Source organism: Calypte anna, chromosome 33 (genome assembly GCF_003957555.1).
Source record: "Calypte anna isolate BGI_N300 chromosome 33, bCalAnn1_v1.p, whole genome shotgun sequence".
Classification (NCBI taxonomy): domain Eukaryota; kingdom Metazoa; phylum Chordata; class Aves; order Apodiformes; family Trochilidae; genus Calypte; species Calypte anna.
This window is the reverse complement of record NC_044275.1, coordinates 1,831,105-1,844,703: the sequence shown is the minus strand read 5'-3', so window position 1 is coordinate 1,844,703 and position 13,599 is coordinate 1,831,105. Positions and strand designations below refer to the sequence as shown.

The window sequence follows — 13,599 nt, the reverse complement described above, 5'->3', positions numbered from 1 at the left end:
CCTTTCCTTTTCCCCAGACCCCTCCTTTTTACCCAAATCCTCTTTGTTTTACCCCAATCCTCCCCCCCCCCAGCTTTAGCCCAATGATTCCCACATAATCCCTGGATTAACCCCAGATAATCCCAGGGATTCACCACCCCCCTCTGAGCTGGGGGGCTCTGACCCAGCTGTAACCCCCCCCAGAATGGGTCACACTTGAGTTCTTCTGGACCCACAGATTTTTTGGGGGGATTTCTTCCCACCCTCCTGGCTCAGGACCCCCCCAAGCAACTCAAGCCCTTCCTCCCCCCCAAAAAAAAAACACTCCAAAAACCTCCATCTCCACCAGAAGGGCCTTAAATCCACTTTAATTTCAGCTCCAGGAAATGGATCCCTGGATCCCACATCCCAAAATGTCCCCAGACCCCAGCAGAACCTTCCAGAACACAACCTCCCCCCCAAAAAAAACCAAAAACCTCCCACCCCCTATAGGGGATGAAGAGTGAACCCAGAGGAGGAGGAGGATGGAGGGGATGTCCCAATCCTGGCTCCTGGGAAAGGTGTTGGGGACACCGAGATCACAGCTCGGAGAAGAGCGGCTGCTCTCGGACGCTGGCGCTGGGCAGGACGGTGACATCGGGGCTGCCACAGGGGACGTGGCCACTGATGAAGAAGAAGGGGATGTGGGTGATCTTCCCTGTGGACCAACACTGGAGAGAGGAGTAGATGGATCAGAGATGGAGGTGGGAAAGCAGGGAGAAATTCTGGAATTTGAGGGGGGGGGGGGGAGCCCCTGGGTGTCCCCAGAAGCTGTGGCTGCCCCATCCCTGGAGGTGCTGAAGGTTGGGATGGGGTTTGGGAGGAGGGGTCCCCATGGCAGGGGGATGGCACTGAATGATTTAGTCACCCCATGGTATCCTCCACCCCCTCTCACATTCTCCAGCCCCTTCCCCATCTCCATCCCCACCTCTGGACACTCTCCAGTCCCTCAACGTCCTTTTTTTTTTCCCTTTTTATCCCAAAACTGCTCCCAGGGGAAAATCTGGGAGCCCCAGAAGGGGCAGTGCGCTGGGGGGGGGCACTCACCACGGTCAGGAGAGCTCCTTTCTTGAAAGAGGGGTGGAAGGCAATGAGCTGGGGTTGTGCCCCCTCCTCACCTCGCAGGAAACCACTGATGGGGAGAGGGACCAGAGATGTTTGGGGTTAACCCAAAACAAAGGGGGCTGAGGTCAAGTTGGCCAAAATTCAACCAATTCAGGGGGAAAATGGTGGCAGCACCTTAAGGAGCAGAGGGGAGGCAGAAGTTCTCTGCTTCCCCCCATACTCTGGGGGACTGGAGGTATCCAGCAACCCAAATCCCAAAATTCACCCTCAAATTCAACCCTGAAATCAATCCCACCCCAAGATCCAACCCCCAAACCAACTGCAAACCCAAAATCAAAACCCCAAAGTCTGACCCCAAAACCCAACCCCAGAACTGCAACCTCAAAACCAACCCTAACCCAAAACCCAACCCCAAACCAAAATCCATCCCCAAAATCAACCCTAACCCAAACCCCAAGTCAAAATCCAACCTCAACCCAAGACCTGACCACAAAATCCAACCCCAAAACCAACCTTAACCCAAACCCCAACCCCAAAACCCAACTCCAACCTAAAATCCAGCCCCAAAACCAACCCAAACCCCAACCCAAAATCTGACCACAAAATCCAATCCCAAAACCAACCTTAACCCAAAGTCCAATTCCAAAATTCAACTCCAACCCAAAATCCATCCCCAAAACCAGCCCTAACCCAAACCCCAACCCCAAAACCAACCGTAACCCAAAGTCCAACTCCAAAAGTCAACCCCAACCGCAAAACCCAATCCCAAACCCAACCTTAACCCAAAATCCAACCCCAAAACCCCACTCCCCAGCCCCCCTGACCCCAAAATCCCCCCCTCACCAGGGCAGGAGCTCAAAGATGGGGCTGTTGCGGGTGCGGAACACAGCTACCACCACCTGAGATCCGGGGGTGTTGGGGGGTCCTGGGGGGAAAGAGATGGAGGAGGAGGAAGAGGAGGAGGAAGAGGAGGAGGAGGAGGAGGAGGAGGAGGAGGAGGAGGAGGAGGAGGAGGAGGAGGAGGAGGAGGAGGAGGAGGAGGAGGAGGAGCTCTGGGATGGGGGGAAGGGGTCAGGGGACTTCAGGCAGCCCCCATCTCACCTCTGATGATCACTGCCAACCTCTCTCCTGTGGGGTCCCACACCATGGAGTGAACTTCTCCTCCGATCCTAAAAAAAGGGGACACGGAATGCGGAAATGTCAAGGGTTGGGTATCTGAGTGGGCCTCACCCCCCTGATGTCCCCCTCCTCATTTATGTCCCTGGTGTCACCATCCTGCCCTCTCCCAACCCTGGGGGTAACCTTGGCCCGGAGGGGCTGTCAGCCCAACACCCCCGGGAAAAGGGAAAAGAAGAGAAAAGGGAAAAAAAAGGGAAAAGGGAAAAAAAGGGAAAAGGGAAAAAAAGGAAAGGGAAAAAAAAGGGAGAGAAAAAGGGAAAAGGGAAAAAGGGAAAAGGAAAAAAAAGAAGGAAGAAGGAAGAAGGAAGAAGAAGGAAGAAGGAAGAAGGAAGAAGGAAGAAGGAAAAGGAAAAGGAAGAAGGAAAAAAAGGAAAAGGGAAAAGGGAAAAAAGGGAAAAGGGAAAAAAGGGAAAGGGAAAAAAGGGAAAAGGGGAAAAAAAGGGAAAAGGGAAAAAAAAGGGAAAAGGGAAAAAAGGGAAAGAGAAAAAAAGGGAAAAGGAAAAAAAAGGGAAAAGGAAAAAAAAGGGAAAAGGAAAAAGGAAGAAGGAGAAGAAGAAGAAGGAAAAGAAGAAAGAAGAAGGAAGAAGAGAAAGAAGGAAGAAGGAAGAAGGAAGAAGGAAGAAGGAAGAAGGAAGAAGGAGAAGGAAGAAGGAAGAGGAAGAAGGAAGAAGGAAGAAGGAAGAAGGAAGAAGGAAGAAGGAAGAAGGAAGAAGGGCAGAAGGAAGAAGGAAAGAAGGAAGAAGGAAGAAGGCAAGAAGGAAGAAGCAAGAAGGAAGAAGCAAGAAGCAAGAAGGAAGAAGCAAGAAGCAAGAAGCAAGAAGGAAGAAGGAAGAAGGAAGAAGGAAGAAGGAAGAAGGAAGAAGGAAGAAGGAAGAAAAAAAGAAAAGAGAAAAAATTAAAAAGAAAAGTTAAGTATTAAAGGGGAAAAGAGGCCACCTTGTCCACTTACTTGTGGACAAGGACAAGGAATTGTGGACATTTCTTCCCAGCAGAGATGTCCAAGGCCCTTCAGCACCCTCCCAGCTCTCCAGGGGACTCTCTCCAGTACATCCCAGTCTCTCTGCAACTGGGAAGCCCCAAACTGGATCCAGGATTCCAGGGGTGGTCTCCCCAGGGCAGAGCAGAACCTCCCAGGATCTGCTGGACACACTTTTCCTGATGCCCCCCAGGATCCCATTGCCCCCCAGGACACATTCCTGACCCCTGGGGAATTCCCTGACCCCAACCCCCCAGCACTCCCAGGGCTTTTTCCATGGAGCTGCTTCCCAGCAGGGACCTCCCTGGGGGTTGGGTTCTTCCTGAGGAGCAGCAGTCAGGTCCCCCTGCTCCACCCAATGTCCCCAAGCTCTGCCCGTGGGGAGGGGGACGACACACACAGACCCCCAGTGGCCTCTGGGGGGGCTCTGGGTGCAGCTCTCACCTCTCCTCCCCATAGGGGGTCTCAAAGGAGGTCTCAGAGAGATCAGCGACAATCGAGGCCCTTTTGGAGCCCCCAACTTGGCCCTGCAGCTCCCCTGAAACACAGAGCCCAGTGGGCACCTCCTGGAGCAGTCTCAGCTCCTCATGGATCCTCCCACTGGATCCCCTCCCTGGATCCTCCCACTGGATCCCCTCCCTGGTTCCTCCCACTGGATCCCTTCCCTGGATCCTGTCCCTGGATCCCCTCCCTAAATCCTCTCCCTGTATCCCTTCCCTGGATTCCCTCACTGGATCCCCTTCCTAAATCCTCTCCCTGGATTCCCCCACTGGATCCTCTCCCTGGATCCCCAAAACCCCAAACACCCCAAAACTCCCACAAATCCCACCAGAGCCCCAAAATCTCCCAACTAATTCCCCAAAACTCCAACTACTACCCCAATAAATCCCAACAAATCCCCCCCAAATCCCCTCTAGACCTCCCCAAATCCCCTCTACACCCTCCCCCAAATCCCCTCTAGACTCCCCCAAGCCCCCCCAGGACTCACCCCGATACTCAGAGAAGGAGAGAGAGAAGATCAGAGCCTCTCCCAGAACACTGAAGAGGAGGCGGCTCCCATCAGGACTCCAGCACCCAGTCTGGGGGACAAGGAGCCACCAACCCCACCCTTGAGCCCAGGGCTGGGAGGGAGGGTTTGGGGACCCCCCAAAAACAGGGAGATTTGGAGGACAGAGGTGGTTTTGGGGTCCCCCCCAGGCTCTGTCCTACCTGGCAGCGTCCCTTGATTGTCGGCCACCGCTCACACGTCCACATCTGAGCTTCCCACACCCTAAGGGGGGACCAGGGGGACAAAATTCAGCCCCTGTGCCCACCCCCTTCTTCTCCACTTCCCAAAGTAGGGAGAAGAACCAGAAATCCAGCTCTGGGAAGAAAGGAAAACAGGAAGAAGAGCTAAGAGGGAAGAAGTCCTGGAGTTGGAGCTCACCGGAAGACAGCGGAAGGGGTGGCTGCAAGGACCTTGCTGCCATCGGGTGACCAAGACAAGAAGGTGACACCACCACCTCCAAACCACTGGAGCTGGACACAGTTTTCAGTGGACACATCCCACACCTGGAAAAGGGGAGAAAGAGAAGGACAATGGGGTGACCACAGCTTGGGATAAGGGGGAAGTTGGGTGTGAGTTGATCCAGGCATTGGAGCAGGGGATGGAGTGTACCCTAAGTCAGGGGGGAAGGGAGTGTGGAGCTGCCTGGGAGTAGGAAGGGTCTGGAGAAGGGTCTGGAGAGGTAGGATCCATGGGATGAGGGATCTGGACAGGATGGATTCATGGAGTGAGGATCTGGACAGGTTGGATCCATGGGATGAGGCCAATACGCTGAGGTCCAAGCAGGCCAAGTGCCAAGTCCTGCTCCTGGGTGACACCAAAGCTCCAGGACTGGTACAGAGCAGCTGGAGAGGACATGGAGGGGATGGAGAGTGTCCAGAGATGGGGAGGGGAGATGGGGAAGGGGCTGGAGAACATGGAGAGGGGCTGGAGAACATGGAGAAGGAACTGGAGAAGTTGTGAGGAGCCCCTGAGGGCCCTGGGGGTGCTGCTCCTGGAGCAGAGGAGGCTGAGGGGAGACCTTCTGGCTCTGCCATCCCCTGAGAGGAGGTTGGAGCCAGGGGGGGTCAGGCTCTACTCCCAAGGAACAAGGGATGGGACAAGAGGAATGGCCTGGAGTGTTGCCAGGGGAGGTTTAGGTTGGAACATGGGGACAATTCCTCCCCTTTTGGGCTGTCAGGGCCTGGGCTGGAGTCCCCCATTATCCCTGGAGGGGTCCTCAAGGGCAGGGATGGGGAAGGGCTGCGACTCCAGGACCTTCAGGGGCTTCTCCATCCAGCACCAGATCTCAAAGATCCAATTTCCAATTTTGGAGCTGGCCTGAGGAATCTGTGTTGTCCCCCCCAGCCCCTCCTTCCCTGGTGTCCCCAAGGTGTCCGCAGGGCAGCACCCGGGGGTGTCTCACCAGCATGGCCGTGTCCATGGGTGACGCTGAGAGCAAACGGTCCCCACTTGGAGCCCAGGCCAGGGTGGTGACAGGGCTGTGCCCGGGGTGGGACAACACCTGAGCACAACCTGAGGAAGGTCTGGAGAAAAAGAGAGGCCACCCCCAACCCCCCACCCCAGCATCATGGTTGGTGACAGGAAGGGTTGGCCCCTGTCCCCTTCATGTCCCCTTCGTGTCCCCTGGAGGCTCAGTAAGGAGGGAGGTGGGGTTGTCACCTGGTAGAGAGGGAGGTGGGGTCCAAGTGCCACACGAGGACACAAGTCTGACAGGCAACAGCCAAGATGGAGGCACAAAGGGGCTTCCAGGCCATGGCAGCCACGTTCCTCTGCAGGCGATGCTTCAGGGAGGGGATGGTGGCACTGCCAGGGGGGGAGAAGGTGACAAAAAGGACTATGGGGGACCCGAGACCTCAGAGCACCTGTGGCCCATCTCCCTGTGACCTCTCTGACCATGCTGGGCACCTCCAAGTGGAGATTTTCTGTGTGTGTGTGTCCCCATTGTCACCCTGCTTCCCGGGGCGAGGGGACAGAGGGGACCCCAGGCAGGTGACAGCGTGCAGTGAGCCAAAGCCACACCTGGTGGCATCAAGTGCCATGTCCTGGGTTGTCCCCAGCCCAGCCCCGGGGTGGGAGGTGGCACTTGCTGGTTTGAAGTCCCAGCTTGGGGACAGAGGTTGAGTGGGGGGAGAGCAGCGGGGAGGCTGCAGGAGCCGCCGGTGGAGTCTTCTCCTGAGGAGGGCTCTGAATACCCCAGGGGAAGGAGGAGACCTGGAGGAGAGAGTTGAGGGACTCAAGAATGGTTCAAAGAAACTGCTCTGCCCACCCAGGAGCAGGGAGGGGACAGAAAGAAGAAATATTGAAACAAATCCCCAAGTTTGGGGAGTTTGGAGAAGTTCTCAAGACCTTCTCGAGATGTTCTGGAGAGCAAAGCCCTGAGAGGTGGAAGGAGCCCTTGGTGGGTGGGTGAGAGGGGGAAATGGGGGGGCAGGGGGTGTGTGGGGACACCCCTTGAGGAGCAGTGTCACCCAGGGGTGGCCACCAGGGCTCAGCCCTCACCTGGTGGAGTTGTAGACTCGGATGGAATCATCCAGGAGAGCCACAGCAAATTTACTGGTGTGGGGGTGCCAGGAGAAAGGCTCTGATGGTGCAGTTGGTCCTGGAGGGACAGAGCAGGAGGAGGGGACACCAATTGTCCAAGCCCTGAAGATCCCCTCTTGATTTCCCCCTCGCCCCCCAATGCTGGGGGATTTGCTGACAGCTCCCAAAACCCCCAAGGTGACCCCAGCCCAGAGCACCCCCCCCCCAACCCTTTGCTCAGCTTTCCACACCACCCCCAACACTGCTCCAGTACGTCACCAGTCCACAGCCTGGAGAAGGCCACAATCATGTCCTCACTGGTCAGCTGCAGGGGACAAGGGGTGACACTGAGCACCAGTGACTGCCAGGACCCACACTCTCCCTTTTCTCTCCCCCCCTTCTCTAAACCCTTCTCCATGTTCCCCAGAACTCTTCCATATTCTCCAAACCTTCTCCATGTTTTCATCCCCTCCCCCATGTTCTCCATCCCCTCCCCAAGTTCTCCAAACCTTCTCCATGTTCCCTATCCCCTTCTCCACATTCCTCCATCCCCTCCCCCATGTTCTCCACCCCCTTCTCCACGTTCTCCATCCCTTCCTCCATGTCCTCCATCCCTTCTCCATGTTCCTCCAAACTCCACGTTCTCCAGCATCTCCCTTGACCTCCCTTGACTCCATTGTCCCCCCCTTGCTGATGGAAACCAACATCTTGTTAGGTGGGCACCACCACCAGACCAGTTTTGGTGGCTTTTCAACCCCCCAAGCCCCCTCTCTGACACCCCCAAACTGACCCCACCCCTCTGTAGGGTTGGTTAGGACCCATCCCCACCTTCCCAGCCCCAAAAAGACTCACGGAGAGGTGGGGAAGAGGGAACCATGGAGGGAGGAGAGCCAATGGCACACAGCCAGCGTGAAGGTCGAGCCCCTCTTCATCCCACTGCAGCCCTGTGGGGAGAGAAGGAATTCCTGAGGGGCTCCAAAAAAACCTAAAGAAGGATTTGGAGCTGAAGGAAAAAGGTCTGGAGAACATGGAGGGGTTGGAGAAGAGAGAGGAGGAGCTGGAACTCAAGGGGAAGGTCTGGAAATGTGGAGAGGGGATGGAGGACGTGGAGAGGGATGGAGGGACGTGGAGAGGGGATGGAGGACGTGGAGAGGGGATTGGAGGACGTGGAGAAGGCTCTGGAGGAAGTTGTGAGGGGCCCCTGAGGGCCCTGCGGGTGTTGCTCCTGGAGCAGAGGAGGCTGAGGGGAGAGCTCTGGGCTCTGCCATCCCCTGAGAGGAGGTTGGAGCCAGGGGGGGTCAGGCTCTACTCCCAAGGAACAAGGGATGGACAAGAGGAACGGCCTGGAGTGGTGCCAGGGGAGGTTTTAGGTTGGAAACCTGGGGACAATTTCTCCCCTTTGGGGCTGTCAGGGCCTGGGCTGGGGTCCCCATCATCCCTGGAGGGGTCTCCAAGCCCTGGGTGGGGGTGTCCTGGGCAGGGATGGGAAGGGTTGGGACTCCAGGACCTTCAGGGGCTTCTCCATCCAGAACCATCCCGGGAAAGGTCAGAGGGACATGGGGGGACATTCAGGAATGGCCAAGGGGATGAAGGGCACTGAAGGCCCAGACTCCCCCCCCCCCCACTCACCCTCCTCCTCAGCCGTGGCAATTTCCTTCAGGACCCCCCACAGACCCAGGTCCCTCCTGCAGGAAACACCTGGGGGTCAGCACCACTCCCCCCCCCAGCACCTCCCAATCCAAGCTTCAAGTTGAACCCTGAAGCACTCCCCAGTGCCACCCCCAGGCCATGGGGACCCTTCCTGCAGCCAAGGGGATTCAGGGGGCGTCTGGGGGGAGAGGGGGGAGTACCTATGGGGGGGGGGAAGTTTTTTGGGGGAAGGTGGGTTTTTTTGGGGGGTGTTCAGTATCCGGGGGTGCACCTGGGGGGGGGGGGCATTAGGGGAGGGCATCTGGGGGGGCAGGGGTATCCTGGGGGGGGATTATCCTGGGTGGGGGAGGAAGTACCTGGGGGAATATCTGGGGGGAGGAGTACCTGGGGGTGGGGGGGAGGGGAGAATATCTGGGGGGGGAGAATATTGGGGGGGGATACTGGGGAGGGGGGGGAGAAGTATTCTGGGGGGGGAGTATGTGGAGGGAGGGGGGGTGGTATTGTGGAAGCAGTGTGTGGATGACCCCACCTCAAGGGTCCTTGGGGGTGCTCCAAGTTCTCCCCGGTGCCTCCTCTCCCCCAGGCTGCCCCCCCCCCCCAAATTCCCGGGAGGTCCTCACCAGGCACTCAGACTCCGCTTCCAGAGGGATTCCCGGTGGTGGATGAAGGGGGGGCGGGTGCTCTGCTCCAGGCGCCCATGGGCCTTGAGGGTGTCCCTGGGCAGGCTGAGCACAGGGAGCTGCAGGAGGGGATAGAGGGGACACAGGGACCTCAGGGAGGACCCCTCCCCACAGCAAAATCCCCAGGCTGAGAGAGGGGGGTTCCAGGAGAAGACCCCCCCAGGAGAAAGGGGCTGCAGCTCCAGGAATGGGTGAGGGGGACAAATGGATCACCAGGAGCCTTTGGGGGGGGGCTCAATGGCACTGGGGCCAGTGGGGAAGGGGCTGCTGGGGAACCCCTGGGGAAGGGGCTCAGCCACAACCCCCCCCTCAGATACTCCTCCCTCCCACCGTCCTAGGAAGGGGCTGATGGGACCCTCCCCAGGCAGGGGCTTCCCAGACACCCCCCCCATCACACTGCCCCGGGAAGGGGACTCATGGGGACATCCCGCCCCCCCCCCAAAACAGGCAGGGGTCTGATGGGGACCCCCTGGGGAAGGGGCTCAGCCATGCCCCCCCCCCAAGCAGGGGCTTCCCAGACACCCCCTCCCCTCCCCACCACCACCATCCCGGGAAGGGGCTCATGGGGACTCCCCCAGGCAGGGGCTGATGGGGACCCCCCAGTCTGACCTGGGGGTGCAGGGGGGGGGTGGGCTCGTGGCTGAGGCGGCCGCTGACGAGGCCGTTGTTGAACTCGTAGAGGGTGAGATCCCCGGGGGGGGGGGGGGGGAAACAGCCCCAGGGAGCACATGGCGGGGGTCCTGCGGGAGAAAGGTGTTAAAAAGGGGGGGACGACGACACAAAAGACGCGAACCCCCTGCCCAGGGACACCCCCACTCCTCACGGGTGACACCAGGGGGGTCCCCACGGGCTTCAGAATGAAGGGACTGTGCCCCCCCCACACCCCAGACCCCAGGGCCTACTCAGACCCCTCCCCTGTCCCCAAGTCCCCCCGAAGCCACCTCAGACCCCTCCCTGTCCCCAAAACCCTCAAGACCCCTCCCCCCCCAGGACCCCACGGGGGTCTCCCTGTGCCCCAGCCCCCTCACCCGCTTCCCGCGCGCTCCTGGATGGATCCCCGCGTGTCAACCCCGGCGGCCATTTTGAGACTGGGAGGGGGGAAATTAAAGGGCCGCAGCCCCGGATTGTATGGGGGGGACGTGGGGTGTCACCCACCCCAGGGGTGCGGCTGGGAGGGGGGGGGGCGAAGGTGGGTGATCCCCCCCAACTCCTCCTGTATTGGGGATCACCCGCTGGATGGGGAGGGAAAAATGAGGGGGGGGGAAACACATCGGAGCATTGCCCTTTAAGAGGCGGGAAAAAACGAGGGAACCCCCCCAAAAAAAAAAGGCTGGAGTCCCATGGGTGCCCTCCCCTTGCATATGGGGTCCCATGGGTGCCCACAGTGCCCACCGAGGGCGTTGGGTCCTTCACCCCCCCTAAATTCCCCTCCCCATTTTTTCTCCGTTTTCCTTCGCGGTCACAAAAATTATTTATTTTTTTTTCTAGGATATTAAATTTCCAGAATATTAAATAAAAGGGGGGTGGCCCTCAGCCCGGGGCTCCGTGCCTCAGTTTCCCTTCTCCGTGCCTCAGTTTCCCTTCTCCGTGCCTCAGTTTCCCCCTTTGTGCCTCAGTTTCCCTTCTCTGTGCCTCAGTTTCCCCTCAGTGTGGGAGGGGGGGCAGCCTCTGTCTGTGTGTGTGTGTGTCCCGCATGGTGACTCAGCCCCGGGGGTGGCACACGTGTGACATCGCCACGCTGGCAGGGGACACGCTCGTGTCCCTGGTCCCACCCCCCATCAAGCCGCCCGCTGGCACAGGGACCTCCCCCGCCCCCCCCTCAGTTCCCCCCTTTTGCCTTTTCTGTGGCTTTTTTGGGTTGGTTTAGGTTTGTTGTTCTTTTTTCCCGAAAAAACCCAAAAAAAACCCAAAATGGGGCCGGGACCATCAAAAGGCAGGCAGGAGAAATGCCCCCCACCCACCCGTGTCCATGCACTGCCACGTGGCCCCTGCCCACGCTTTAACTGTGGGGAAACTGAGGCACAGAGTGTCCCTGTGGGGACACGGGGACGGAGGGGGGGGGACTTCAGGGACACGGGAATGTGAGGACACCGGGAGGACAAGGGGGTCCTGAGAACATGGGGACACGGGAACAGGGGACAACAGGGAGACGGGGTCCTGAGGACATGGGGACACAGGGACATCAGGGACCCCGGGTTCTGGTGACACGGGGACACAGGACAAGAGGGTCCTGGTGACATGGGGACACAGGGACATCAGGGACCCAAGATTCTGGGGACACAGGGACACAGGGACCTGGGTTCTGGGGACATCAGGGACATCAGGGGCCCGAGGTTCTGGGGACAAGGGGACACAAGGTCCTGGTGACATGGGGACACAGGGACATCAGGGACCCAAGCTTCTGGGGACACAGGGACACAGGGACCTGGGGTTCTGGGGACATCAGGGACATCAGGGGCCCGAGGTTCTGGGGACAAGGGACACAAGGTCCTGGTGACATGGGGACACAGGGACATCAGGGACCCAAGCTTCTGGGACACAGGGACACAGGGACCTGGGGTTCTGGGGACATCAGGGACATCAGGGGCCTGAGGTTCTGGGGACAAGGGGACACAAGGTCCTGGTGACAGGGGACACAGGGACATGGGACAACAGGGCCCCGTGTTTGGGGGACAAGGGGACAGCAGGGACCTGGTGACACAGGGACAGGGGACATCGTGGGGGATGGTGGCAGGTGGTGACCCAGGGGTGCCACAGTTACCCTGAGTGGAGCCACGTCCCCTCTGTGCCTCAGTTTCCCCCTGAGTCCCGACAGCAGCAAAGGAGCATGGGGGGGGGGGGGGGGGGGGGGGCACAGCCCATCCCTGTGATGAATCCTCTCGGCCTCAGCCCACTCCCACTGGAGATTTTTTTTTTTTTTGGGGGGGTGGGAGCACAGCTCCACTTCCACGCCTTAACCACCCTTTATTGCTTTTTTTTTTTTTTTTTTTTTTGGTGGGGGAGTGGGGTGCTCATCCAGCTCAAAAAAAAAGGGGGGGGGTACATTATTGCGGGGGGGGAGAAGGGGCAAACCCTGTCCCTGAGCTCTGTGCGGGGGCACGGGTGGGGGAGGAAAAAAAAAAGGGGGGGGAGAGAAAATGAGGGGGAAGACCCCCACCCCCCCCTCAAAGGGGATCCGGAGCACTTGGAGGGCCCCCACGTATTTTAAGATATAAATTATAATTGCTAATGAGGAGGTGCTGGGGGGTCTTGGGGGGTTATAGGGGAGGTTATGGGGTGTCTCCCCCCGGAATAAATATCTTCATGGCAGAGGATGAGGATGGAAGATGAAGGCTCCAATGCCAAGTTCCTGGGGTTTTTCCTGGGGGAAGCTGGAGGAAAATCGGGGGGGTGCTCCACACGGGAGTTGGGGGAGCGTGGGTTACTTTTGGGAACCTCCCGTAAAAAATCCCTCCCAAAAATTGAAGATGCTCAAAATCCTCAAAAAAATCTTCTGGAGAAGCTGAAGGGTGTGGAGGAGAATCGGGGGTGCTCCACAGGGGTGTTGGGGGCGTGGGTTATTTTTGGGGGACCCCAAAAAAAAAATCCCCTCCCCAAATTGAAGATGAAGATGCTCAAAATCCTCAAAAAATCATCCGGAGAAGCTGGAGGTGTGGAGAAGAACTGGGGGGTGCTTCACACGGGTGTTGGGGGAGCGTGGGTTACTTTGGGTCCCCCTCATAATAAATCCCCCCCCCCAAAAAAAACCAAAACTGGAGCCGAAGCTGGGAGCCCCTCAGATCTCCAACAAACTCCCAGCCTCGGGACTGCCGGCTTCTTTCCCGGGAGATCCCGGCGGTGGCTGCGGGGATGCTTGGGGCTGCTCCCCGATTCCCGGGCCGGTGGTTTTCGGAGGTTGGCTCGTGGGGGTCCCACTTTCCGCGTGGGTTTTCTGATGTTTGCTGAGGTGGTCGCTGCGGGTGAAGCGTTTCCGCAGAGCAGGCAGGTAAATTTTTCTCGCGGGTGTGGGTCCGGACGTGTCTCTCCAACTCGTCGCTCCTGGTGAACCTTTTCCCGCAGAAGAGCCAATTGCAGCCGAAGGGTCTTTCCCCCGTGTGCCACCTCAATGAGCTTTCAGGTGCGAAGCTTTCCCGTAAATTTTCCCGCGCGGAATGTGGCAGCTGTGGATCGGTTTCCTTCGGGCCCCCCCGGGGTTGTCCCCCCGACACCCCCCAACCTCTCCAATTCTTGGCAATTGGGACAATCGCAAGCGGGACGACCTCCTAAAGAGCTTCCTCCTCCTCCTCCTCCCCGGGGACCTTTCTGGGGGTCACCGGTGGGGGTTTGGGGGTGGGGTGGGGTTGGGGTGGGATAAGGAGGGGGAGTGAGGGGGGGAAAATCCGAGGGGTAAGCGGGGAGGGGGGGGCTGAGGGTGGGTTGAGCTTGGAGGGTGCTCTGTAAGGTCTCCCCCCCCCTCCCGCCCC

General features: G+C 58.6%; 2 protein-coding genes across 2 annotated transcripts; both read right to left on the bottom strand.

Annotated features, from left to right (window-relative positions):
* Positions 1 to 320: 320 nt before the first annotated feature.
* Positions 321 to 11,107, bottom strand: AAAS (aladin WD repeat nucleoporin). Its single transcript, XM_030468090.1, has 19 exons — positions 11,098 to 11,107; positions 10,165 to 10,368; positions 9,746 to 9,876; positions 9,077 to 9,195; positions 8,436 to 8,491; positions 7,659 to 7,750; positions 7,086 to 7,131; positions 6,786 to 6,885; positions 6,306 to 6,497; positions 5,946 to 6,089; positions 5,689 to 5,809; positions 4,665 to 4,789; positions 4,448 to 4,508; positions 4,227 to 4,317; positions 3,683 to 3,776; positions 2,185 to 2,252; positions 1,927 to 2,008; positions 1,066 to 1,150; positions 321 to 689 (listed from the first exon to the last, which is right to left on the bottom strand). Exons 1-19 carry the CDS (start codon positions 11,105 to 11,107, stop codon positions 558 to 560), a joined length of 1,953 nt encoding a protein of 650 aa, XP_030323950.1. The 3' UTR covers positions 321 to 557.
* A 1,804-nt stretch (positions 11,108 to 12,911) lies between these two features.
* On the bottom strand, positions 12,912 to 13,576 carry SP7 (Sp7 transcription factor; the record flags this gene model as incomplete). The annotated part of the gene is given in 5 exon segments (XM_030468089.1): positions 12,912 to 13,108; positions 13,111 to 13,131; positions 13,134 to 13,241; positions 13,244 to 13,340; positions 13,343 to 13,576. Coding segments are annotated over 5 exon segments (657 nt in total), but the record flags the coding sequence as incomplete, so codon positions are not given.
* Between the last annotated feature and the right edge of the window lie 23 nt (positions 13,577 to 13,599).